Source organism: Hemiscyllium ocellatum, chromosome 29 (assembly GCF_020745735.1).
Source record: "Hemiscyllium ocellatum isolate sHemOce1 chromosome 29, sHemOce1.pat.X.cur, whole genome shotgun sequence".
NCBI lineage: Eukaryota > Metazoa > Chordata > Chondrichthyes > Orectolobiformes > Hemiscylliidae > Hemiscyllium > Hemiscyllium ocellatum.
The window spans coordinates 50,116,953-50,142,449 of NC_083429.1; the positions used below are offsets into that span (position 1 = coordinate 50,116,953).

At 42.2% G+C, this 25,497-nt stretch overlaps 1 protein-coding gene across 1 annotated transcript in view; it reads right to left on the reverse strand.

The window, feature by feature from the left end:
- LOC132829727 (carotenoid-cleaving dioxygenase, mitochondrial-like) overlaps window positions 1-25,295 on the reverse strand; it is a 47,916-nt gene extending 22,621 nt beyond the window's left edge. The window contains exons 1-5 of the mRNA XM_060847110.1: window positions 25,045-25,295; window positions 9,920-10,124; window positions 4,796-5,007; window positions 4,597-4,712; window positions 304-406 (exon numbers count right to left, since the gene is read on the reverse strand). Coding sequence (XP_060703093.1) covers window positions 304-406; window positions 4,597-4,712; window positions 4,796-5,007; window positions 9,920-10,124; window positions 25,045-25,147 — 739 coding nt within the window. The 5' untranslated portion in view covers window positions 25,148-25,295. The remainder of the gene's footprint in view (window positions 1-303; window positions 407-4,596; window positions 4,713-4,795; window positions 5,008-9,919; window positions 10,125-25,044) is intronic.
- Window positions 25,296-25,497: the final 202 nt, after the last annotated feature.

The following is a 25,497-nucleotide window of genomic DNA, read 5'->3' on the forward strand; positions in this document are numbered from 1 at the left end:
GTCCTCCGGGCTGTAGGCTGCCCAGGCGGAAGATGAGTTGTTGTTCCTCCAATTTGCAGTGTGGTTTGTTGTGGCAATGGAAAAGGCCAAGGATCGTCATGTCGGAGAGATTAGTGTAATGGAACCTGCACAATCAACTGACTGGAAGGGTCTGACTGATAAACTATGCACAGGACTCTCACTCTCATGAAAATGGGTATCTGACAAAGCTCCATGGTTGGAATAGGACCAATTCCAAAGCGATTCCAGTCTATTGTTTGTAGAGATGACATATGACTGTATGTTGTTAAAGGGCAAATTTACCATTTTTTCCATATGAATTGCCCATATTGTAGGTTGTCCCATCAGGATCGTAATGAGGATGGGCTGTTGCTCCATTGACTGCAACAAATTTGGTCCAATCTACCTAGCAACAAAATCATAAGTGACATAGATAAAGAGCTACCCAGCAATAAAATCATAATGGACGCAGATGAAGAGCTACCTAGCAATAAAATCACAAATGACACTGATAAAGATTACTTTTAAAACAGGAAAACATTTTGGTTGCTTGTCATGTACTTGAGAATGCATGTATAATATTTATGATGGAACAGACTGCTTGCTCACCTTAAGTTAACTAAATGGAATATAGAATACAGCAATCATCTATATGCCATTGATATCTGGGCCAGAGCCTTTAGACACAAAAGGGGTTTTTTTTACAGGTAAGAATTCAACGGGTTCAAAGAGAAGTATTAAATGCAGAAGTAGGTGAAATGAATACTGAAGATAGGCCAAGACAGAACATGAGAAAAGAGCAGGGTTACAGCAGTTTAATAGACGTGTAAAAAGTCTTCACATTTTATAGTAGTTGGAGGAATGTGAGAAATGAGGCAAGCAGATGTCAATGAACTTGAAAATGAAGTACAAAGACAACTTCTAATAGTTGGACTGAGAGCTAAAGATACGAAAAAGAACTGCTTTAAACCAAGGAGGCTGTAAGAATGCGTTTGCAGTTTTAAGTAAACAATTTACTGGAATCCATTGTGAGTTGCATCTACATTGATGTCTTGTTTTGACAATGAGGGAGACATCAAGAAGAAATGGGCACTGACTGTTTTGCCCAGAGACAATGTTATGATTGGCTTTTCAAATAGGACCAGCTATTGCATACTCATGAGGGCTCAGCATAGTAACAACCATTTGATTGGTTCCTGGGCAGATGACTACTTCCTGCATTTGTGGTCAATAAATGGAAGCTTCTATCTTGTGAAGATAAAGTACCTAAATTTCTTCCACTACTGTAGAGAAGTAAATGAAATGCTCACTGGTAGTTTTTCTAACTCACCATTTCCACTGTTGGAATGAGCAAAGAGAAAAAACAACTTGAGCAGCATTGAGAGTGCATATCCTCACCCAGAGAACAAAAGATTGTGAAATGCCGTGTCCACAGCCTTGTTATTAGCAAAGAATCAGGAGAAAGATTAGATTCCCTACAGTATGGAAACAGGCCCTTCGGCCGAATAAGTCCATACTGACTCTCTGAAGATTAACCCACCCAGACCCAATCCCCTACACTATATTTACCCCTGACATCTAACACTATGGGCAATTTAGCATGGCCAATTCATGTACAGCTTTTGGATTGTGGGAGGAAACCCATACAGTCACAGGGAGAATGTGCAAACTCCAAGTAGGCAGTTGCTCAAGGCAGGAGTTGAACCCAGATCCCTGGCATTGTGAGGCAACAGTGCTAACCACTGAGCCACCATGCTACCCTAAAGCTTAAGGAAAACAATTTATCACTGTCGATGATCTAAACTGCTGCCAGAACTACACTTCCTTGACATTCTTTGATTTCTTCTCAATCCATAACATGTGCGTCTTGTCTTGGCGCTCTGTGCCTGTTTGTATATGTGCATGGGAATTTTGAAGAAAGATATAGGGTTTAAGTGATAGAGCTACATTAGCAATTCGTGTTTTTTGCTGTTAGTAAAAAACTATTTAATTACAATAAAGAGTTATTTTATTGTTATTGAGAAAACCTTTTAACCTAATTAAGTGGGTGAATTTAAAGATGGTTTTAGTCAAATTTCCAGTTTTGATGATTTAATCAAATTTCCTGGAATAATGGGGCATCATTTCCAGATCATTTTATGATAAATAAGGAGAATTAGGTCATCTAGTTCATTGAGTCTGCTCTGCCAATCAATCATGACTGATATGTTTCTTAACGTTTCTATTCTCCACCCTTTACCACATAATTCTTGGTACCCCTACCAATCAAAAACCCATCTATCTCTCTTTTAAAGACACTACTTGCCTTGCCCTCCACAACCTTCTGTGGCAATGACTTCCCCAGATTAACCAGCCTCTGGCTGAAGAAATTCCCCCACATCTCAAAGAGTCATCCCTTCACTTTGATGTTGTACCCTTAGGCCCGAGTTTGTACTACTAGGGAACATATCTTTGCCATGTCCACTCTATCCAGGCTTCTCAGTATTTAATAAGTTTCAATCAGGTCGCATTTCTCCTCCCTATCTCTTTAAACTCCATTGACTACAGACCCAGAGTCCTCAATTGCTTGTCATATGCCAAGCCCTTCATTCCCAGGATCATTCTTATAAATCCCCTCTGGACCTCATCTAACGCCAGCACATCAGAGAACAATGTGGGAAAGTGTGAGATCATACACCTTGACAGGAAGAATAGAAAGATGGACTTTTTTTTAAAATGGGGAGAAAATTCAGAAGTCTGAAGTGCAAAGAGACTTGGGAGTTCTAGTCCAGGATTCACTCAAGGTAAACTTGCAAGTCAAGTCAGTAGTTAGAAAGGTAAATGCAATGATGGCATTTATTTTGAGAGGACTTGAATATAAAAGCAGAAATGTACTTCTGAGGGTCTATAATGCTCTGGTCAGGCCACATTTGGAATGCTGTGCACAATTTTGGGCTCCATATCTCAGGAAGGATTTACTGGCCCTGGAGCATATTCAGAGGAGTTTCATAAGAATGGTCCCAGGAATGAACAACTTAACATATGAGGAATGTTTGAAGACTCTGGATCTATACTCAGTGGACTTTATAATGCGGAGGGGAATCTAATTGAAACTTACAGAATACTGAATGGCCTGGACAGAGGGGATGTTTCCATTGGTAGGAGAGACTACAGCCTGAAGGCACAGCCTTAGAATAAAGGGAAGACCTTTTGGAAAAGAGATATGAAGAAATGTCTTCAGCCAAAAAGTCATGCATCAATGGAATATATTGCCACAGAAGGCTGTAAAGGACAGGTCATTGAGTATATTTAAGACTGAGCTGAAAATGTGTTGCTGGAAAAGCGCAGCAGGTCAGGCAGCATCCAAGGAACAGGAAATTCAACGTTTCAGGCATAAGCCCTTCATCAGGAAGTATATTTAAGACTGAGAGAGTTAGGTTCTTGATTGGAAAGAGGATCAAAGGTTATGGTGTGAAAGTGGGAGAATGGCATTGAGAAACAGTTCAGCCATGATTGAATAGCTGAGCAAACTCGATGGGCTGAATGGCCTAATTTCTGCTCCCATGTTTTACGGTCTATGGTGTTAACCTTCCTTAAGGTTAAGGAGTGCACGGTGCTCAGTGTTTAGCACTGCTGCCTCACAGCACCAGGGATCTGGGTTTGATTCCAGCCTCCGGTGGCTGTCTGTGTGGAGTTTGTACATTCTCCCTGTGTCTGCTTGAGTCCCCTCTGGGTGCACTGGTTTCCTCCCACAGTCCAAAGATTTGCAGGTTAGGTGAATTGGCCGTGCTAAATTGCCCATAGTGTTAAGTGCATTAGTGAGAGGGAAATGGGACTGGGTGGTTTACTCTTCGGAGGGTCGGTGTGGACTTGTTGGGCCAAAGGGCCTGTTTCCACACAGTAGGGGAATCTTATTTAATCTAATTATGGGGGCTAAAACTGCTCACAATATTCCAAATGAAGTCTGACCAGAGCCTTATATAGCCTCAGCCGTACATCCCTGCTCTTGTATACTATCTCTCTTGAAATGAATGCTAACCTTGCATTTGCCTTCCTAACAGTCAACTGAACATGCATGTTAATTTTCAAAAAAATTCTGAGTGCCGTCATCCCAGTGAGTTTTAATTGCTTCCCAGAAGAATTCACTTAACAAACAAAGTACCCCAGCACAGAAGATAATCATCACTTTCAGCAAACTGACTTCAATGAAAAGTAAATTTGGACAAGAGCACTGGATAATCAATGCACCACAGCCAGTTGCAACCAAAACTGAGAATTGCCTGCATAGTCTAAAACTTTGATGTAAATGTGATAGACATGGTGAAAAAGCAAAAAGAGTTGAAAACAATAAATCACCTTTGTTGCAGTTAGCCTTGAGGTCTGAAATATATATAACACAGGTATAAACATATATAAGACATAACATGCAACCTTCACATGTCTTCTAAATTATATAATGTTTCCTAAGTTTCTACACTTGAGATAATTGTACAGATAATCCAAAATATAACCAAACATACAAAATAGAAATACTAACATCCTAAAGGTTAGCTTTTATACCCAGTGGAAAGATTGTTCTTCACACTTAATGTCATGCAACAATGAAGCAAAGCTTACCTTTTCTATGGTGTCAAGGGTATTGACATCCACTTTATGAATAAAATTAGTTTCAGTGGTTGCATAGTAATCTCCTTTGTAGCGTGCAAAGTTCACGTTGCCATTATCACTTGCTTCTAAAACAAAATATTTCGAACATTAGTTTTGATCCTCACATGGTTCCAAAGAATAATTACATGTCTGAACATTTGGCACATACTTGGCATTTCAAATTTACTCATGAATCTTGCAAAAATGTTTTTGCAAGGGTCGGGCATTGCTAAAGTTCCAAACTCAGAAACCATGATTCGGTTGTTTGCACTGTTGGTCTGATAGGTTTCACTGCGAAGAAACTTGCTCATGTAGGTTACATTGCCATCTTCAATTCTGAACTGATGCATCAATGCCATACCATCAAACCAATGATTGTACCTAAAGAGAGGAGAGACCTGACGTTTATTAAGTCGTGCTTATTTGCATATTATGTAGTTTGATTAACTATTCTTTGCTAACGTATTATAACATATATATTTATAAGAGAGTGGTTGAGGGCCTTTTTATGTGGCAGATTAATACATTTTACCAACATACAACAAAGAACAGAAACTCAGCAGGTCTGGCAGCAATTGTGGAGAGACAAGCAGAGTTAACATTTCAAGTCCAGTGACCTTTCTTTAGAAAAGAAAGGCGGCACGGTGGCACAGTGGTTAGCACTGCTGCCTCACAGCACCTGAGACCCGGGTTCAATTCCCGACTCAGGCGACTGACTGTGTGGAGTTTGCACGTTCTCCCCATGTCTGCGTGGGTTTTCTCCAGGTGCTCCGGTTTCCTCCCACAGTCCAAAGATGTGCAGGTCAGGTGAATTGGCCATGCTAAATTGCCCGTAGTGTTAGGTAAGGGGTAAATGTAAGGGTATGGGTGGGTTGCGCTTCGGCAGTCGGTGTGGACTTGTTGGGCCAAAGGGCCTGTTTCCACACTGTAAGTAATCTAATCTTCTCTGACCAAGAGTCACTGGACTCAAAACTGTGTCTCTCCCCACAGATGCTGCCAGACCTGCTGAGTTTCTCCAGCAATTTGTTTTGGTTTGCTACATTTTATTGTTCATTTTCATTATGTAATGGGCCACCCCGCACACTTTTTGCCAGGAATGACTTCAGGTGATGAGTAAAGATCCTTTGTACAATATAACACTGTGACAGCGCGCTAATGATTTTTCCCTTCACAGCACCTATACCGGTCTTTCCAATCTTAGCAGCTACGCAACTTGGTTATCAATAAATCCAGTTGTGAGTGGCGGTGGACGATTAAACCAGTCGTTGGAGGAGGAGTCTCCACAAATACCCCCATCCTCAATGCTGGAGTTTCCAACACATCAGTGCAAAAAATAAGGTTGAAGTTTTCACAGCAATCTTCAGCCAGAAGAGTGGATGATCCATTTCGGTCTCCTCCAGTGGTTCCCAGCATTACAGGTACTAGTCTTCAGGCAATTTGATTAATTCCACATGATATCAAGAAATAGTTGGAGGCACTGGATACTGCAAAGTCTATGGGCCCTGACAACATTTTGGCAATAGTACTGAAGGCATGTGCTCCCCTGGCCAAGCTGTTCCAGTACAGTTATGACACTGGCATCTACCCGACAATGTGGGAAATTGCCTCGGTATGTCCTGTACATAACAAAGAGGAAAAAGCTAACCTGGTGAATTACCAACCCATCAATCTACTGTCAATCATCAGTAAACTGATGGAAGGTGTCATCAACAGTGCTATCAAGCAGCGCCTGCTCAGCAATAACCTGCTCAGTGACACTCAGTTTGGTTCTGCTGGTGCCACTCAGCTCCTGACCTCATTATAGCTTTGGTTTAAATATGGACAAAAGAGCTGAATTCCAGAGAGGAGGTGAAAGTGACAGCTCTTGACATCAAGGCTACATTTGACCAATCACAGTGCCTTAACAAAACTGGAATCAATGGGTATCGGGGACAACTTTTCAGTGGTCAGAGTCATACCTGGCACATAGGAAAATGGTCATGGTTCTTGGAGGTCAATCATTTCAGCTCCAGGACATCTCTGCAGAAGTTCCTCAGGGTAATGTCCTAGACCCAACCATCTTCAGCTGCTTCACCAATGGCCATTCCTCCATCATAATGTCAGAAATGGGGATGTTCACTGATGATTGTTCAATGTGCAGCACCATTCGTGACTCCTCAGATACTGAAGCAGTCCACAGCCAAATGAAACAAGATCTGGACAATATCAAGGCTTGGAGTAAAAAGTGAGGTCTGCGGATGCTGGAGATCAGAGCTGAAAATATGTTGCTGGTTAAAGCGCAGCAGGTCAGGCAGCATCCAAGGAGCAGGAAATTCGACGTTTCGGGCACAAGCCCTTCACACTGATGAAGGGCTTGTGCCCGAAACATCGAATTTCCTGTTCCTTAGATGCTGCCTGACCTGCTGTGCTTTAACCAGCAACACATTTTCAGCAATATCCAGGCTTGGGCTGACAGGTGGCAAATAACATTTGCGCCACACAAATGCCAGTCTATGACCATCACCAGCAAGAGACAATCTAACCAAGGTCGCTTGACATTCAAAAGGTGTTACCATCACTGGATTCCCCCACTGACAACATCCTGGGCGTTATCATTGACCTGAAACTCAACTGGACTCACCACAAAATGCGATGGCTACAAGAGCAGGTCAGAGGCTAGGAATACTGCAGGCAGTAACCCACCTCCTAACTCCTTAAAGCCTGTCCATCATCTACAAGGCATAAGTTAGACGTGTGACAGAATACTGCCCACTTGTCTGGATGAGTGCAGGCACAACAACATTCAAGAAGCTTGATGCCATCCAGTACAAAGCAGCCCATTTGATTGGCACCACATCCACTAGCATGCACCCCCTCCACCTCCGACACTCAGTAGCAGCAGTGTGTTTTATCTACAAGATCCACTGCAGAAAATCACCAAAGCTCCTCAAACAGGACCTTCCAAACCCATGTCTACTTCCATCTGGAAGGACAAGGGCAGAAGATACATAGAAACACCATCCCCAACAAATTCCCCTGTAAACCACTCACCAGCCTGACTTGGAACTATATCACCATTCCTTCACTGTCGCTGAGTCAAATTCCTGGAATTCCCTCCTTAATAGCATCATGGGACAACCCACAGCTGATGGACTGCAGCAGTTCAAGAAGAAAGATCACCATCACCTCCTCAAGTGGCAACTAGGGATGGGTGATCAATGCTGACCCAGTCAGCAATGCCCACACACCACAAAATGAATAAGTGAAAAAAATGCATCTAGCAATGGATGGAAAGCATGTATCAAGTTCACCAAGCTTGACTAGGTGATCTGGCCACCATCAGTTATGAAGCCTTCTACTGAAAGTATGATTTTGCATATATTGCATTTTTGCTGGAGCTTTCAGTTTGGATTCCAGTGATAGAGGTAACGGTGAACTCTACTTGACACAGGCCATTATCAAGGACATTGAAATGAGATTGTTTTCCTGTATAGGAGACAACTCCACTCAAATCTCAGGAAGAAATGTACACAGCTGAGCCAATAGGTCACATAATATTCAGATGGAAAACACCACATGGAATGAAGAGACTTGAATTGTACGATTTATGTTCTTGTAAAACTACTCCCCTTCTCCAGACTAAAAAGGGAATAAATTCATTGGCATTTAACAAAGTCACTGGATTCAAAATGCCAATTCTGTTTCACTCTCCACAAATGCTGCCAGATCTGAGTTCTTCCAGCATTCGCCATTTTTATTACTCTTTACTTTTCTAGTGTCTGTCGTATCTTGCTTTTATTTAAGGGAATAATTGAATTTGTGGAGTCTTACTTCTACAGATTATTCAATACTTTTAATAAAATTCTTATTTTTTTACACACTCTTACAATCTAATCTTTCTTTGTCTTTTCTGATTTCTCTTTTTTTTTCAGTTTTACTTCAAAGTTATCTTACTTCCTTTCCTTTAATTAATACATTAATAGCACTATATGCAAGTTGTAGGGCTGTCATGGTGCAGTGGTGGTGTCCCTACCTCTGAGCCAGAAGGTCCAGGTTCAAGTCGCTCCTGCTTTGGAGGTGTATCATAAAATGCCTATACAAGTTAATTAAAACTATGCATAACCGCAGTTATTATTGATTAAGATATAGGCTGTGGTCCTGCAGCTCATGCATGATTCAAGCTGACCCATTCTCCTTGTCATGCCATTATCAATTTACAATCCTTGGAAGTTGCAGCAAATGATTTTAAGTCAAATTTAAGAGGAAAACTGTAGCTATCAGGACATGGTGCGACATGTTGGCTATGGTTAGCACTGCTGCCTTACAGTGCCAGAGACCTGGATTTAATTCAACCCTCAGGCAACAGTCTGTGTAGAGTTTGCATGTTTTCCCCCTGTCTGTGTGGTTTTCCTCCCACAGTCCAAACGATGTATGGTTTAGGTAGATTGTCCACAGTGTCTGGAGACATATCTAACACACACCAGGTTATAGCCAATAACCCTGTTGGACTATAACTTGGTGTGTGATTTTAAATTTAGTCCAGTCCAGTCCAACCCTGGCTCCTCCACATCATGGAGACATATAGGTTAGGTGGTTTGGAAAATACAGGGTGGAAATGTGTTGCTGGAAAAGCGCAGCAGGGCACCTTGGATGCTGCCTGACCTGCTGCGCTTTTCCAGCAACACATTTTCAGCTCTGATCTCCAGCATCTGCAGTCCTCACTTTCTCCTAAAATACAGGGTGGGTCTAGTTGGGATGCGCCTTGCAGGGTTGGTGTCCATTTGGTAGGTTGAATGGCCTGCTTCCACACTGTAGGGATTCCATGACACTCCACAAGCAATTATCTTGAATATAATTTTCTCCCATTGGGAAATGGAAACTCTTTCTTTGGATGTCTAAGGTAGTCTGCAACCGAATGATCCATTTCATATTTTGGAAATTATGGCTAACAGCAGGAATTAACATAAAAACATTATTAATGAAACCATCATGACACAATTCAGAATGGGTGTAAGTTTAACCTAGACCTCTAGCCCAGAGGGAGAGACACTACCACGGCACCATGAGACCTTCTGTCATTGGCATCATGCTGTAACCATCTGAACCATCCTGCCTTGCTTGTTGGTGAATACCAAATTAATGCTCATCACCTGAATACAATGAACCCCCAAGGGATACACAACTGATCCAAGTACGTCAATATAGAGGTGTCATTTCAATCAATCTGTTCTCCTAGTACTGTTACTATTGTACAACCCTCTTCAGAACACACACAGGTTTTTCTGTAAGATCACACACAGAAGGGCACACTTACATGTCATTTCCAAATTCAAATTTTCCAGGCCCATTTCTCAGCAGCTTTCCTCTTAACCATTTCGGAATTTCCCCTTTGACTTTCACTGGAATGGGTTCAGGGGTTTCTTCCACAGTCATAAACAGAGATGCTACACTCTCTCGCCCCTTTTTCCTGCTGTAGTATATTGGCTCCTTCTTTGGATTTGGAAAGAGCTGCCTCAGGCCTAAAAAGAATACAGATCCAAATTAGATTCTGTTGTGACATAGTTCTGACATTGACAGTGAATTGTAGCCTTTGTACTGGGGCTTTTCAACATTTATTCAGCATGAGAGAGTGTGCTTGTACAAAATATATTTTGCATTGTAAAATGTTTCAGACAGCAGCAGCTTAGTCTACGAAATCCAGGAAGTGGGTATTTGGCACATCATATATTTGCTAGTGCAAGCTCTATATCAATGCCATCTGTTCTAGTCATTTCATTTCCTCATACCCTTGATTAATTTTCACCAAGTACTTGCATAGCATTTTCATCGTTGCACGGTTTTCATAATCATTAATGCAATCTACTTTCAACGAACTCTTTTCATGGAGAACGTCTAAATAATGGCCTGGGTTTTGAACTTCAATGCAGCTGACAGCAATTTCTAGAATGTGCAAATGCAGTCAGATACAGATATCCTGAAGCCAATGCCAGTGACTCTGTGTATACCCACAAGGTACTCAGATGACATATCTCTAATTATCCAATCAATTATAAACAACTGAACTGTTGAGAATTTGATGTCTTATGCTATTAACATTGAAATTGCTGTCAGATTCAGAAGATTAATGAAGTCAAATTCAAAATCTAAGACCTTTTCAATGCAAGATTTATAGATGTCCCTGACTTAATGAATGTCTGACTCACGAAAGCATGTACTTACAAATAAAACCCTGTATTATTGTAAATTTTAATGATTTAATGTGTGGTTGTACGTACAAGCAGATATGTTATATTGTACTGTATTGTGTTCCAACTTGTGTACAAATCATTTTAGAAATGTGCTCAAGAACAAATATGGAAGCCCCACCAGTGCAACAATGAATGACACATGAAGACTAGAATCAAGCAAACCACTGAATATTCAAGGCAAGAAAACGTTCCTGTGTTTGGGATTGCCTTGAGTAGTCATGCATTAATTGCAGCCTCACAATTTGGAAAGGCCTGATGGTAGAATCACAATCCTGTTCCTGCTTCCTCTCCAAATGGCAGCAGAGCAGGACTGAGAGAAAGTTAGAGGCAATGAGGAATTTACAAGAGCAAGGGGATGTGATGGATGGCAGTTATAGGAAGGGGGAAAAGTCACATAGGTGGGTTAACTCCAAGAGAGGTAGGCAGTTAGTGCAGGAGTCATCATTGACTATCTCTATTTCAAACAGGTATGCTGTTTTGGAAAATGATGGGGGTAATGGATTCTCAGGGGAACATAGCATGAACAGTCAAGTTTCTGGTATTGAGACTGGTTCTAATGCAATAAAAGGTTGGTTGGATTCCAAGAGAGCGATTGTGTCAGGGGACTCCCAGAATGGTGTGTTGCTTCCCTGGTGCCAGGAACAAGGATGCCTCAGAGAGTGTGCAGAATATTCTCAAGGGGGAGAGAGGCCAGCAGGAGGTCATTGTACACATTGGAACCAATGACATAGGAAGGGAAAAGGTTGAGATTCTGAAGGAAGATTAGAGTGAGATAGGTAGGAATTTAAAAAGGAGGTCCTCGAGATTAGTAATATCTGGAGTACTCCCTGTGATATGAGTTAGTGAGGGCAGGAATAGGGGGATAGAGCAGGTATATGGGGGAAGGATTCACATTTTTGGATCATTGGAAGCTCTTTTGGGGTAGAAGTAACCTGCACAAGAAGGACAAATTGCACCTAAATTGGAAGGGGACCAATATACTGGCAGGGAAATTTGCTAAAGCTGCTTGGGAGGATTTAAACTAGTAAGGTGGGGGGCTGGGACCCAGGGAGATTATGAGGAAAGAGATCAATCTGAGACTGGTACAGTTGAGAACAAAGGCAAGTCAAACAGTCAGAGCAGGAAGGAACAAAGCAGAGAACAAGGTAGGACTGATAAATTAAACTGCATTTATTTCAATGCAAGGGGCCTAACGGGGAAGGCAGATGAACTCAGGGCATGGTTAGGAACATGGGACTGGGATATCATAGCAATTACAGAAACATGGCTCAGGGATGGGCAGGATTGGTGCTTAATGTTCCAGGATACAAATGCTACAAGAAGGACAGAAAGGGAAGCAAGAGAGGTGGGGGAATGGCGTTTTTGATTACAGCTGTACTGAGGGTTGATATTCCCAGAAATACATCCAGGGAAGTTATTTGGGTGGAACTGTGAAATAAGAAAGGGATGATCACCTTATTGGGATTATATTATAGATCTCCTCATAGTCAGAGGGAAATTGAGAAACAAATTTGTAAGGAGATCTCAGTTATCTGTAAGAATAATAGGGTGATTATGGTAGGGGATTTTAACTTTCCAAACATAGACTAGGACTGCCGTACTGTTAAGGGTTTAGGTGGAGAGGAATTTGTTTAGTGTGTGCAAGAACATTTTCTGATTCAGTATGTGGATGTATCTACTAGAAAAGATGTAAAACTTGACCTACTGTTGGGAAATAAGGCAGGGCAGGTGACTGAGGTGTCAGTGGGGGAGCACTTTGGGGCCAGCGACCATAATTCTATTAGATTTAAAATATTGATGGAAAGGATAGACCAGATCTAAAAGTTGAAGTTCTAAATTGGAGGAAGGCCAATTTTGAGGTATTAGACAAGAACTTTCAAAAGCTGACTGGAGGCAGATGTTCGCAGGTAAAGGGACGGTTGGAAAATGGGAATCCTTCAGAAATGAGATAACGAGAGTCCAGAGAAAGTATATTCCTGTTAGGGTGAAAGGAAAGGCTGGTAGGTATAGGGAATGCTGGATGACTAAAGAAATTGAGAGTTTGGTTAATAAAAAGAAGGAAGCATACGTCAGGTATGGACAGGATAGATCGAGTGAATCTTAGAAGAGTATAAAAGCAATAGGAGTATACTTAAGAGAGAAATCAGGAGGGTAAAAAGGGGACATGAGATAGCTTTGGCAAATAGAATTAAGGAGAATCCAAAGGGTTTTTACAAAGACATTAAATACAAAAGGGTAACTAGGGAGAGAATAGGATCCCTCAAACATCAGCAAGGCGGCCTTAGTGTGGAGCCGCAGAAAATAGGCGAGATAGTAAACAAGTACTTTGCATCAGTATTTACTGTGGAAAAGGACGTGGAAGATATAGAATCTTGGGGAATAGATGGTGACATCTTGCAAAATGTCCAGATTACAGAGGAGTAAGTGCTGGATGTCTTGAAACGCAAAAAGGTGGATAAATCCCCAGGACCTAATCAGGTGTACCTGTGAACTCTGTGGGAAGCTAGAGAAGTGATTGCTGGGCCTCTTGCTAAGATATTTGTATCATCTATAGCCACAGGTGAGGTGCCAGAAGACTGGACATTGCCTAAAGTGGTGCCACTGTTTAAGAAGGGTGGTAAGGACAAGCCAGGGAACTGTAGAGCAGTGAGTCTGATCTTGGTGGGCAAGTTGTTGGGAGGGAATCCTGAGGGACAGGATGTACATGTATTTAGAAAGGCAAGGACTGATTAGGGATAGTCAACATGGCTTTGTGTGTGGGAAATCATGTCTCACAAACTTGATTGAGTTTTTTTGAAGAAGTAACAAAGAGAATTGATGAGGGCAGAGTGGTAGATATGATTTATATGGACTTTAGTAAGGTGTTTGACAAGGTTCCCCATGGGAGACTGGTTAACAAGGCTAGATCTCATGGAATACAGGGAGAACTAGCCATTTGGAAACAGAACTGTCTCAAAGGGAGAAGACAGAGGGTGGTGATGGAGGGTTGTTTTTCAGTTTGGAGGCCTGTGACCAGTGGAGTGCCACAAGGATCAGTGCTGGTTCCACTATGTTTTGGGTGTGAGCATAAGTGGTACAGTTAGTAAGTTTGCAGATGACACCAAAATTGGAGGTGTAGTGAACAGCAAAGAAGGTTACCTCAGATTACAACTGGATCTTGATCAGATGGGCCAAGGGGCTGAGAAGTGGAAGATGGAGCCTAGTTAAATAAATGTGAGGTGCTGCCTTTTGGGAAAGCAAATCTTAGCAGGACTTGTACACTTAATGGTAAGGTCCTGGGAGTGTTGCTGAACAAAGAGACCTTGGAGTACAGGTTCATAGCTCCTTGAAAGTGGAGTCGCAGGTAGATAGGATAGTGAAGAAGGCGTTTGGTATGCTTGCCTTTATTGGTCAGAGTATTGAATACAGGAGTTGGGAGGTCATGTTGCGGCTGTTAGGCCACTGTTGGAATATTGCATGCAATTCTGGTCTCCTTCCTATCGGAAAGATGTTGTGAAATTTGAAAAGGTTCAGAAAAGATTTGCAAGGATGTTTCCAGGGTTGGAGGATTTGAGCTGAATTGAATTGAATTTAATGTCACGTGTACCTAGGCACAGTGAAAAGTTTTGTCTTGTGACCAAAACAGGCAGATCACAGAGTTAAGTCGTATAAATAAGTAAATAATAGGTAAACAACGGCAAAAGCATAAAATCAGATACAGGTGAATGTTAAGAGTTTGTGAGTCCATTCAGTATTCTAACAACAGTAGGGTAGAAGCTGTTGTGAAACCGACAGGTGCATGTGTGGAGGCTTCTGTACCTTCTCCCTGATGGTAGAGGTTGTGGGAAAAGCTTTGCCAGGGTGGGATAGATCTTTAAGAATGCTGGCAGCCTTTCCTTGACAGCAGGCCTGGTAGATGGATTCTATGGATGGGAGGTTGGCCTTTGTGATTGTCCGGGCTGAGTTCACCACTCTGAGTAACCGTCTCCATTCTTGAATGGTACAGTTACCATACCAGGTAGTGATACACCCAGACAGAACGCTCTCGATGGCACCTGTAAAAGTCGGCAAGGGTATTCACCGTCATGCCAAATTTCCTCAGCTGCCTGAGGCAGAAGAGACGTTGTTGGGCCTTTGTAACCAGTGCATTCACATGAAGAGTCCAAGAAAGCTTGTTGTGGATGACCACTCCCAGGAGCTTGACAATCTTCACTCATTCCACTCTGTGCTGTTAATTGAAGGGGGGGCCATGAGTAACAGCCTGCCGAAAGTCAATAATGAGTTCCTTAGTTTAGCTGGCATTGAGAGCTCGGTTGTTCTCAGTGCACCATATCTCCCGTCTGTTACTTGTTTCGTCGCCATCTGAGATTCAACTGACTATGTGTCATCAGCGAACTTGTAAATGGCATTAGTCTGGTGTTTGGTGACACAGTCATGGGTATACAGTGAGTTCAGTGAGGGGCGGACTATGCACTCCTGGGGGGTTCCAGTGTTGAGTGTTAATGAGGATGAAACATTGTCTCCAATCTTCCCTGATTGTGACCTGTGGGTCAGGAAACTGAGGATCCAGTTGCAGAGAGTGGGGCTTAGTCCGAGATCACTAAGTTTAGTACTCAATCTCGAAGGGATAATAGTATTGAAGGCTGAACTGTAGTCAATGAGTAGGATTCTTATGTAGCTGTTCTTGGTGAGAAGACGTTCTAGAGAGGAATGAAAGGCAAGTTATATGGCATCTGACATGTATCTGTTGGATGGTATGCAAACTGGATTGCGTCAAGAGTAGTGGGGATGCTGGAGTTGATTATTGCTATGACCAGCCTTTCAAAGCCCTTCATGACCACCGAAATTAGGGCCACTGCTCTAGGAGAGATTGAATAGGCTGGGGCTGTTTTCCCTGGAGCATTGGAGGCTGAGGGGTGACCTTATAGAGGTTTATAAAATCATGAGGGGCATGGATAGGATAAATAGACAAAGTCTTTTCTCTGGGGTGGGGGGTGGGGGTGTCCAGAATTAGAGGGCCTGGGTTTAGTGTGAAAGTGGAAAGATATAAAAGATACCTAAGGGGCAACTTTTTCACGCAGAGGGTAGTTTGTATATGGAATGATCTGCCAGAGGAAATGGGGGAGGCTAGTACAATTGCAACATTTCAAAGGCATCTGGATGGGTATATGAATAGGAATGATTCGGAGGGATAAGGGCCAGATGCTGGCAGTTGGGACTAGATTTTATTGGTATATCTGATCGGCATGGGCGAGTTGGACCGAAGGGTCTGTTTCTGTGCTGTACATCCCTATGACTCTGTGACTCTATGACTCCTCAGCTGGAGCTCATCCAGTGTCCATTTCTTTTCCTTTTTAAAATTTTTTTGCAGTTATTTTCCTTCTTTCTTACTTTCCATCCTTAAGGCTGGAATGAAATTATTGCTGGAGGCACGATGGCTCAGTGGTTAGCGCTACTACCTCACAGCACCAGGGAGCTAAGTTCAATTCCTGACTTGGGCAGCAGTCTGTGTGGAGTTTGCACATTCTCTCCGTGTCTGTGTGCGTTTCTCCCACTGTCCAAAGATGTGCAGGTTAAGGTGGATTGGCCATGCTAAATTGCTCGTAGTTGAAAATGTGTTGCTGGAAAAGCGCAGCAGGTCAGGCAGCATCCAAGGAACCGGAGAATCGATGTTTCGGGCATAAGCCCTTCTTCAGGAATGAGGAAAGTGTGTCCAGCAGGCTAAGATAAAAGGTAGGGAGGAGGGACTTGGGGGAGGGGCATTGGAGATGTGATAGGTGGAAGGAGGTCAAGATGAGGGTGATAGGCTGGAGTGGGGGTGGGGGTGGAGAGGTCAGGAAGAAGATTGCAGGTTAGGAAGGCGGTGCTGAGTTCGAGGGATTTGACTGAGACAAGGTGGGGGGAGGGGAGATGAGGAAACTGGAGAAATCTGAGTTCATCCCTTGTGGTTGGAGGGTTCCTAGGTGGAAGATGAGGCACTCTTCCTCCAACCGTCGTGTTGTTATGGTCTAGCGATGGAGGAGTCCAAGGACCTGCATGTCCTTGGTGGAGTGGGAGGGGGAGTTGAAGTGTTGAGCCACGGGGTGGTTGGGTTGGTTGGTCTGAGTGTCCCAGAGGTGTTCTCTGAAACGTTCCGCAAGTAGGCGGCCTGTCTCCCCAATATAGAGGAGGCCATATCGGGTGCAGCGTATGCAATAAATGATGTGTGTGAAGGTGCAGGTGAATTTGTGGCGGATATGGAAGGATCCCTTGGGGCCTTGGAGAGAAGTAAGGGAGGAGGTGTGGGCGCAAGTTTTGCATTTCTTGCGGTTGCAGGGGAAGGTGCTGGGAGTGGAGGTTGGTGGGGGGTGTGGACCTGACGAGGGAGTCACGGAGGGAGTGGTCTTTTCGGAACGCTGATAGGGGAGGGGAGGGAAATATATCCCTGGTGGTGGGGTCCGTTTGGAGGTGGCGGAAATGACGGCGGATGATACGCTGTATATGGAGGTTGGTGGGATGGTAGGTGAGGACCAGTGGGGTTCTGTCCTGGTGGCAGTTGGAGGGGCGGGGCTCAAGGGCGGAGGAGCGGGAAGTGGAGGACATGCGGTGGAGGGCATCGTCGATCACGTCTGGGGGGAAGTTGCAGTCTTTGATGAAGAAAGCCATCTGGGTTGTACAGTATTGGAACTGGTCCTCCTGGGAGCAGATGCGGCGGAAATGAAGGAATTGGGAATATGGGATGGCATTTTTACAGGGGGCAGGGTGGGAGGAGGTGTATTCTAGGTAGCTGTGGGAGTCAGTCGGTTTATAGTAAATTGCTCGTAGTGTTAGGCGCATTAGTCAAAGGGGAATGGGTCTGGGTGGTCTGCTCTTTGGAGGGAAGTCGTGGACTTGTTGGGCCAAAGGGCCTTTTCTTCACTGTCGGCCTTGAGGTGAAGAGGCCAATTGTAGCCTGGAGGCTAAGTACCAGCAGGAAGGAACTGTTATTCTTAATGTTAATATTTCTTTGTTTTTCTTATTTATTTCCATGATGTTGTACCTTCATACCTGAGATGGCAAAAAGGTCTGTAATGCTGGATGTTTGATTTCTTTACTCCCCTCATCCTTTCCCAAGAATTTGTACTTAAGATTCTATACCTAGGTATGTTTGTAAGCTTAGATTCCCTACAGTGTGGCCCAATCAGTCCACATGAACCCTCCGAAGAATAACCCACCCAGACCCCTCTGACTAATGCACCTAACACTAACTTAGCATGGCCAATTTCACCGGACTGAGAGTGTGGGAGGAAGCACACACAGACAGTCACCAAAGGCTGGAATCGAACCTGGGACCCTGGTGTTGTGAGGCTAATCACTAAGCCACCATGTAAGTGGCGACATAAACTGTACACGGGAACACATATAACAATAAAGCTCATTCTAATTCAAAGAATGCTGAGCAGACTGATGATTGTATTACTGATGTTGGGAACTCTGCCAATGAACCAACAAGAAACAACTACTGTGGAAATGACTGCACATCTTCGCCGACTTGTTAGTCTCAGTTGATCAAACACACACACTCTCCAGAGTCTATCGATAAAGTGAAATTGTTGCTGTTCACAGTGACCCTCATATTCGAACCTGAAACCTCGATATAACCTTTTTTTCCAACAGTGCTTTTTTGTCAGCCTTTGTTTGCTTTTTATACATTGGCACCGTAAAGAAAACGTTTTTAATTGTAGCAAAATTTGCAGCGTCAATGCTGTAGGCCTAAATTGGGCAGGAGTTCGTGTTGCAGAGAGAGAGGGGACAGAGATGCTGAGTGTAAACTGGTGTCTGGAGGAGACAGTGTTCGGGTAAAAGGAACATTACAAGGTATGAGGACCAGCTTAGGTCTGCAGGAAGCATTCCTCCATGTCCATGACCAGTACTTTAAAAACAATCATCTCACGAAGCCTATTCCCAGTCGCTCAGTTTCACGAGGCGTGTTAAAATTTGTTTATACAAAAACAATGACTGCTGAACTGAAAAGCGGAACATTGGAGGAACCGATTTTTTTCTCTCTAACTTCACAATACAGCCTCTCATCTTACGCGGAGGTTGTCTTCAGGCTAAGATTGCAGGTATGTGCGTTTTCCCTGAAGCAAAACAAATTTTATCGAAACCTGACATCACAACATCTTAATTAAATCTGTCGTGACGGACTTTTCAAAATAAAAGCCCTGGCAGTGTTGCTGAAATGCTCACCTTCTGACGCACACAAATATCCTGTTCCTCACAGAATGCTTTCAAAATAAAACGTTTACTAGTACGTTTTTGTAAATTTGCTTCATCTTTTAGTTGAATTTCTCAGCATGGTTCAATTAAAAAGAAAATAAATTGTCTTCAGTCAGGACTGTACTTTATACGCTTAAAATGGGAGATTCAAACATGTACCATCTCTCTGCAACAATTAAAATAGTAGAATATCAGATTGCTGCTGTTAGGGGTCTAGAAATATTCATGCCTGATTTTAATCTTATATTCATAAGATATGGGGCAGAATTAGACCATTCGGCCCATCGACCCTGCTCCACTATTCGTTCATGGCTGATGTGCTCCTCACCCTCATTTTCCTGCCTTCTGTCCATATCCCTTCAACCCATCACCAATTAAAAATCTGTCTAACTCCTCCCTCAATTTACTCACTATCTCAGAATCCACTGCACTCTGGGGTAATGAATTCCACAGATTCACAACCCTTTGGGAGAAGTAGTTTTTCCTTGGTTTTAAATTTGCTACCCCTTATCCAAAGACTATGACCTCTTGTTCTAGAATACCCCACAAGAGGAAGCGTCCGCTCCATGTCTATTTTAGCCACACCTTTTATTATCTTGAATATCCCCATTTGATCTCTCCTCCTTCTTCTCAATTCCAGAGAGTCTAGGTCTTTGTGCTGCAAGAGGATTCTTATAGCCACAACTAAGAGACACCGCGTTGATGGGACACAGAGGACAGCCAACTCAATAATCTACTGCCAAATCTAGTTGCACTATCAGTTCCTGCTCTCCTGTTATCACATCCTTAAAAGGTCAGGGCCACAAGACTGTACATTATTCCAGGAGTATCCTGGAATACAATCCTGGATTCCTTATTCGACTGCAAATCATCTTCTTGAATCTCTCCCTCCTATCTTCACCACTCACACCTCCAACAATTGGAAGAGCTCATGGTCTTTCTTTTTTGTTAAGATTTAAAGTTCTCATGTGTACATTTCCATTCAATATGATTGATCTTCGGCCACAGCTTCACTTTGTGGATTGTTCCCCAAATTCTCTGAGGGATCCCGACCTCATCCAGACTTGAATATACTCAATGACAGATCACCTACAATATTCTAGGGTTGGGAATTCCCAAAAGAAGAAATTCTAAAATGAAGAAATTTCCCTTTATCTCAGTCTAAAATAATCTTTCACCTATTCTGAGGGTCTGTCCTCATATTCTCAAATCCCTAACCAATGCAGCTAACCTCTCTCAATATCTAATCTACCAAATTCCTTCATAATTTTGTGTTTCATGAGAGCACCTCATGTCCTTCCAAAACCTTGAGAGTACAAGACCAATTTACAGAGCACTTCCTTATAAGACAACTTCTCATCTCAGTGAACACTGAGAATTACCAATCAGCCACCACTGCCACTTCCCTTCTTTCCACTAAAACACTGGGACAAACTTATTGGAAGGTCTCTTCCTACTAAGCCTCGAACTCGCGTAGCCCTCTCGATCTACCCTGTCTCCCCTTAAGGCCTCACTATGTTTAACTTGTTAATGAGATCTGCCTCCTGCTCCCTTGGCCATATTCCCATTAATTTGCATAAGATCATAAGAAATAGGAACAGGCATAGACCATTCAGCCCATTAGCTTGTTTTGCCTCCTTTGGGATCACAACTGATCCAATGTTCTTCAAATCCACTTTCCGGCATTTTCCACACAGCTTTTGATTCCCTTGCTGATCAAGAGTTTACCTATCACATCCTTAAAAGGTCTGGGCCACTCAAATGCTCTTCATTAGCTGTCAATGGTTTTCTCACCTCCAGTACCCCCTCTTTCAAATCTGTTGGTATCATCCGATTTTTGATCGACACTCACCTTGCTAAATGACTGATAAATGCCCAGCATTTGGCAAATTTTAAACTATACTGACAGAGCAGTAAGACTTGTCTTCCATTTGGTCAGAGCTACAATGTGATTTTCGCAAATTATGAATTTCTATTGCATTAATTTTAATGTGAATATAAAATAATTTCTTTGCAGAGGTAAAAAAGTTGATTAAGGAGTCTATGGGTTGGATCACGTTGCTGATTTTCCATTCAACAGGTACTATTCCCCCATTCTAAGTAAACAACTATTGGTGTTACAAGCAGAAAATTTGCAACCATCCAAACTTTTGGTTTTAAGTTGCAATTCAAAATAAGACCATAAGACCGTAAGACATAGGAGTGGAAGTAAGGCCATTCAGCCCATCGAGTCCACTCCGCCATTCAATCATGGCTGATGGGCATTTCAACTCCACACCAGCATTCTCCCCGTAGCCCTTAATTCCTGTGACATCAAGAACTTATCAATCTCTGCCTTGAAGACATTTCGCGTCCCGGCCTCCACTGCACTCTGCGGCAATGAATTCCACAGGCCCACCACTCTCTGGCAGATTTGATTTAAATTGTAAGTATTTAAATGTTCCAAAAATGTAGAGTGTATGCAGTAGTCCAATATTGAGACCATTTTTGGATTTATTTTAGGCCCTCTTATTTAATCATCTTTCTCATCTGAGAATTGATCTCTGTAACATTTCAACTGAAAGTTTTCAGAACAAATTGCGAGAGTATAATCACATTGTGATCTGAAACTCTTTACCATCTTGTGAATAAGATCACTTTAAATCTAATCATAAAAAGGAAAAACATGTCATCGGTAGGAGTTATTACCAGATGACTTTCTCATGTTTTTTTTTCAATTCCCTCTCCGCAGCATTTGTCACAACACACTTAAAATGTTAAAGGACTGTCAGACAGTAACATTTTCTTGAACTACAACTTCCTCCAGCAAAATATTATGCGTTCATCCCTTGTTAGACCCACCATATCCTTGCTGCCATTTTCATCTCTAAGTCAGAGCTGTACATTAATTTTGTAATATGGGCTTCTTACCTGACCCAAACTTGAGTATCTGACTCCACTTCCTCTCTGACGATTACCAATTTCCACATCCGCAATATTTCCTACCACATACTGTTACTGCTGAAAACCTCATTCATGTCTGTCATATCCAATGTCTCCTAATCAGATTCCTACCTTTTATTTTGCATATATTTTGGTTAATCAAAAATTGTGGTTTACCTTTCACCAAGTCTAATTCAATTCATTAAGGGTGGCACAGTGGCTCAGTCGTTAGCACTGCTGCCTCACAGTATAAGGGTCCCAGGTTCAATTCTAGCCTTGGGTGACTGTGTGGAGCTTGCATGTTCTCCCCATGTCCGTGTGTGTTTCCTCCTACAGTCCAAAGATGTGCAGGTCAGGTGAATTGGACATGCTAAATTCCCCATTGTGTTAGGTTCATTAGTCAGAGGGAAATGGGTCTGCGTGGGTTATTCTTCAGAAGGTCAGTGTGGACCTGTTAGGCCGAAGGGCCTGTTTCCACACCATAGGGAATCTAAACTCCACCCTTAATAATCTATATTACCTTCCATCTTCCCCCAACATTTCCCCCATGTGTTTAAATCCTAATATTGCCTTTCCATCCTCCATTCATATCTTTAATTTACTTCAGTCTATTAATCTCCCCCTCCCTCTCAACTTTCTATTCCCTACTTTGATTTCATAAAAGTCTTATTTTTGTCCTATCATTAGCAGATATGTAAATAGCCACGTGACCTCTGTACTCTGTAATTCCCTTCATAAATTCTTCTGTTTCTATATGTTCCTCTTCTCCTTTAAATCCACTTTTTTAAATAAACTTCTGATCCTCCAATGTAATATCTCCGTCTTCAGCTCAGTATAAATAATTTAAATTTGGCCCTGTTACCTTTCTCCATTAAAAAAGAATCAAATTGTTCTTTGTCATCACCAACACTTGCAACTAGTTTTAGTGGCTATCTGCAATTACATAGTTCACCGAATATTTTAATTATCTTTTGTGCTTTATAATTATCAAAAAACTTTATTCTCTGGCTAGAGTCCATCCCATTCACTAGCAACTGCCTGAAGCTGATCTAGTCTAGTCATTTTGCAGACTGGCTATTCTGTTTGATAAACTGCGCAAGGTTTCATGCATATTGCTACTAGAATCTCCTAGAACCAACATCAATAATTCACTTGACTTAGCCCTTGCCTCAGTTTACATGTTGCTGAAACCATCACCCATGTCTTTGTTACCTCAGGGTTTAGCTATTCTTATGCACCTCTATATGGAGGATGGAAACATAATGTAAGGATTTAAACATAAAGGTCAAATATTGGGGGAAGATGGCAGCCATTATAGATTATTAAGGGTAGAATTAGTGAATTGAGTTAGACTTGATGAAAGATAAACAATTTTTGATTAATCAAAATGTATGGAAAATAAAAGATAGAAATCTGAATAGGATACCATTTCAATAGTTGAGACTCGATATGACAGTCATGGATAAGGTTTTCAGCAGCAATAATATGAATCAATTTTATCGACTGAAAATTTAAGATTATTTGAAACTTTTCTATATGGGTAGCACAGTGGTTAGCACAGCTACCTCACAGTAGCAGGGTCCCAGGTTCGATTCCAGCCTCAGGCCACTGTCTGTGTGGAGTTTCACATTCTCCCCGTGTCTGTGTGGGTTTCCTCCCACAGTCCAAAGATGTGCAGGTCAGGTGAATTGGCCATGTTAAATTGCCCATAGTGTTAGGTGTATTAGTCAGTGGGAAATGGGTCTGGATGAGTTACTCTTAGGAGGGTCAGTGTGGACTGGTTGGGCCAAAGGACCTGTTTCCACACTGCAGGAAATCTAATCTAATCTAACTGTCTGTGTGGAGTTTGCATGTTCTCTCTGTGTCTGCGTGAGTTTCCTCCCACAATCCAAAAATGTGCAGGTTAGGTGATTGTCCATGACAAATGCGGGGTTGTGGAGGTTAGGTCTGGCCGGATGCTCTTCCGAGGGTTGGTGCAGTACCAATGGGGCAAATGGCCTTTATCTGCACAGTAGGGATTCTATGCTTTAGCTCATAGCAAATCGCACTTCCTGTCTCCCTTGCCAATTAAAATTAGTTCCTGGATAAGCTGAACTCTGACTTCAAAGTTGTCTCACTTGTTTACAAATCCACCTGAGGCCGTGCCCCTCTATTTCCATAATCTCCTCTAGTCACACAATTCTCTGAGATCTCTGTGTTCCCCAAACTCTGGATTCCTGAGAATTCTCAAATTTTAATTGCTCCAGTGTTGATGTCGATCTTCATCTGCCAAGACCCAAAGCGCTGGAATTACCTTCCAACATCTCTCTACCTTCCAACCTCGATTTCCTCATTTAACATGTTTCTTAAAACTAGTGCTCTGATCAAAAATTTCTTGATCTGGCCTCATTTCATGTGATGCAGTTTGATAACTTCTAACTACTGGGAGGTGATGGCTAGGCAGTATTGTCACCAAAGGATTAATCTGCAAGCTTTAGCTAAATGTTCTGGGGACCTGGGTTCAATTCCTGATTTGGTGGAATCTGAAATCAGTAAAGAATCTGGAATTAAGCGTCTAAAATTACTGCGAAGTTATTGCTAATTGTCAGGAAAACCCCATCATGCCTTTAAAGTGATAAAACTGCCATCCTTAACCAGGCGGACAAATAGGGATGGGCAAAGAATGTTGGCGTAGCCAGAGACGGCCATATCCTGTGAGTGAATTTTAAAAATGCCTTAAAATATTTCATTTCCATAAAAGTGCCATATGAATGCAAGTTGTTGATAATACATTAAATCTAACAAACGTGGAAGGGATTTATTTAAAATCATATCATCAAGCTTTCGTTTCATTTTATCCTTCATTTAAATAAATAATCCAAAGCACAAAAGATTCTGTTGTTCGCGAGTTGCACTTGTATCATATTTCAGTGCACCAGAATTTACTGTGCTGCATTGTAAAGATTAGCTGTATAAACACAGAAACAGAAACAACACATGCAAAACTCCCAAGTTATTTTTGTACTTTTATAAAATCAACTTCCACTTTAAAATTAAACCATGCCTTGTTTACCTGGCAAATCCCTCCATGCCGTGGAAATAACATTCATAAAGTCCTCCATTATAATCCAGAAAAACTGTAGGAATATTTTCCCCATGCCAAGTAGAATATCCATCCGTCAATTCCTTCTTTTCCCGACAACCAAGTCAATGTTCTCAATAATTTATTTCTGTCAGATTTTGATGCAAATAGGGTTTTAGGCTGCTTGCTGTAAGACTGTGACCAGAGTCAGAAGCTTATGCAATGACAGCAAAAATGTCAAAATAAAAGTCCCCAACCAGATTAATTTGCTCCTATTGCATATCACACTGAGAAATGCTGTTTACATAATAGGAGCATAATTGAGTCCAAATCAATGTGTTTGTTGATAGAGTTCTGGTTGGAATGCCATGCTTCTAGGAATTCTCATGCGTGTCTCTATTTGGCTTGTCCTAGAATGGATGTGTTGTCCCTGTCGAAGTGGTG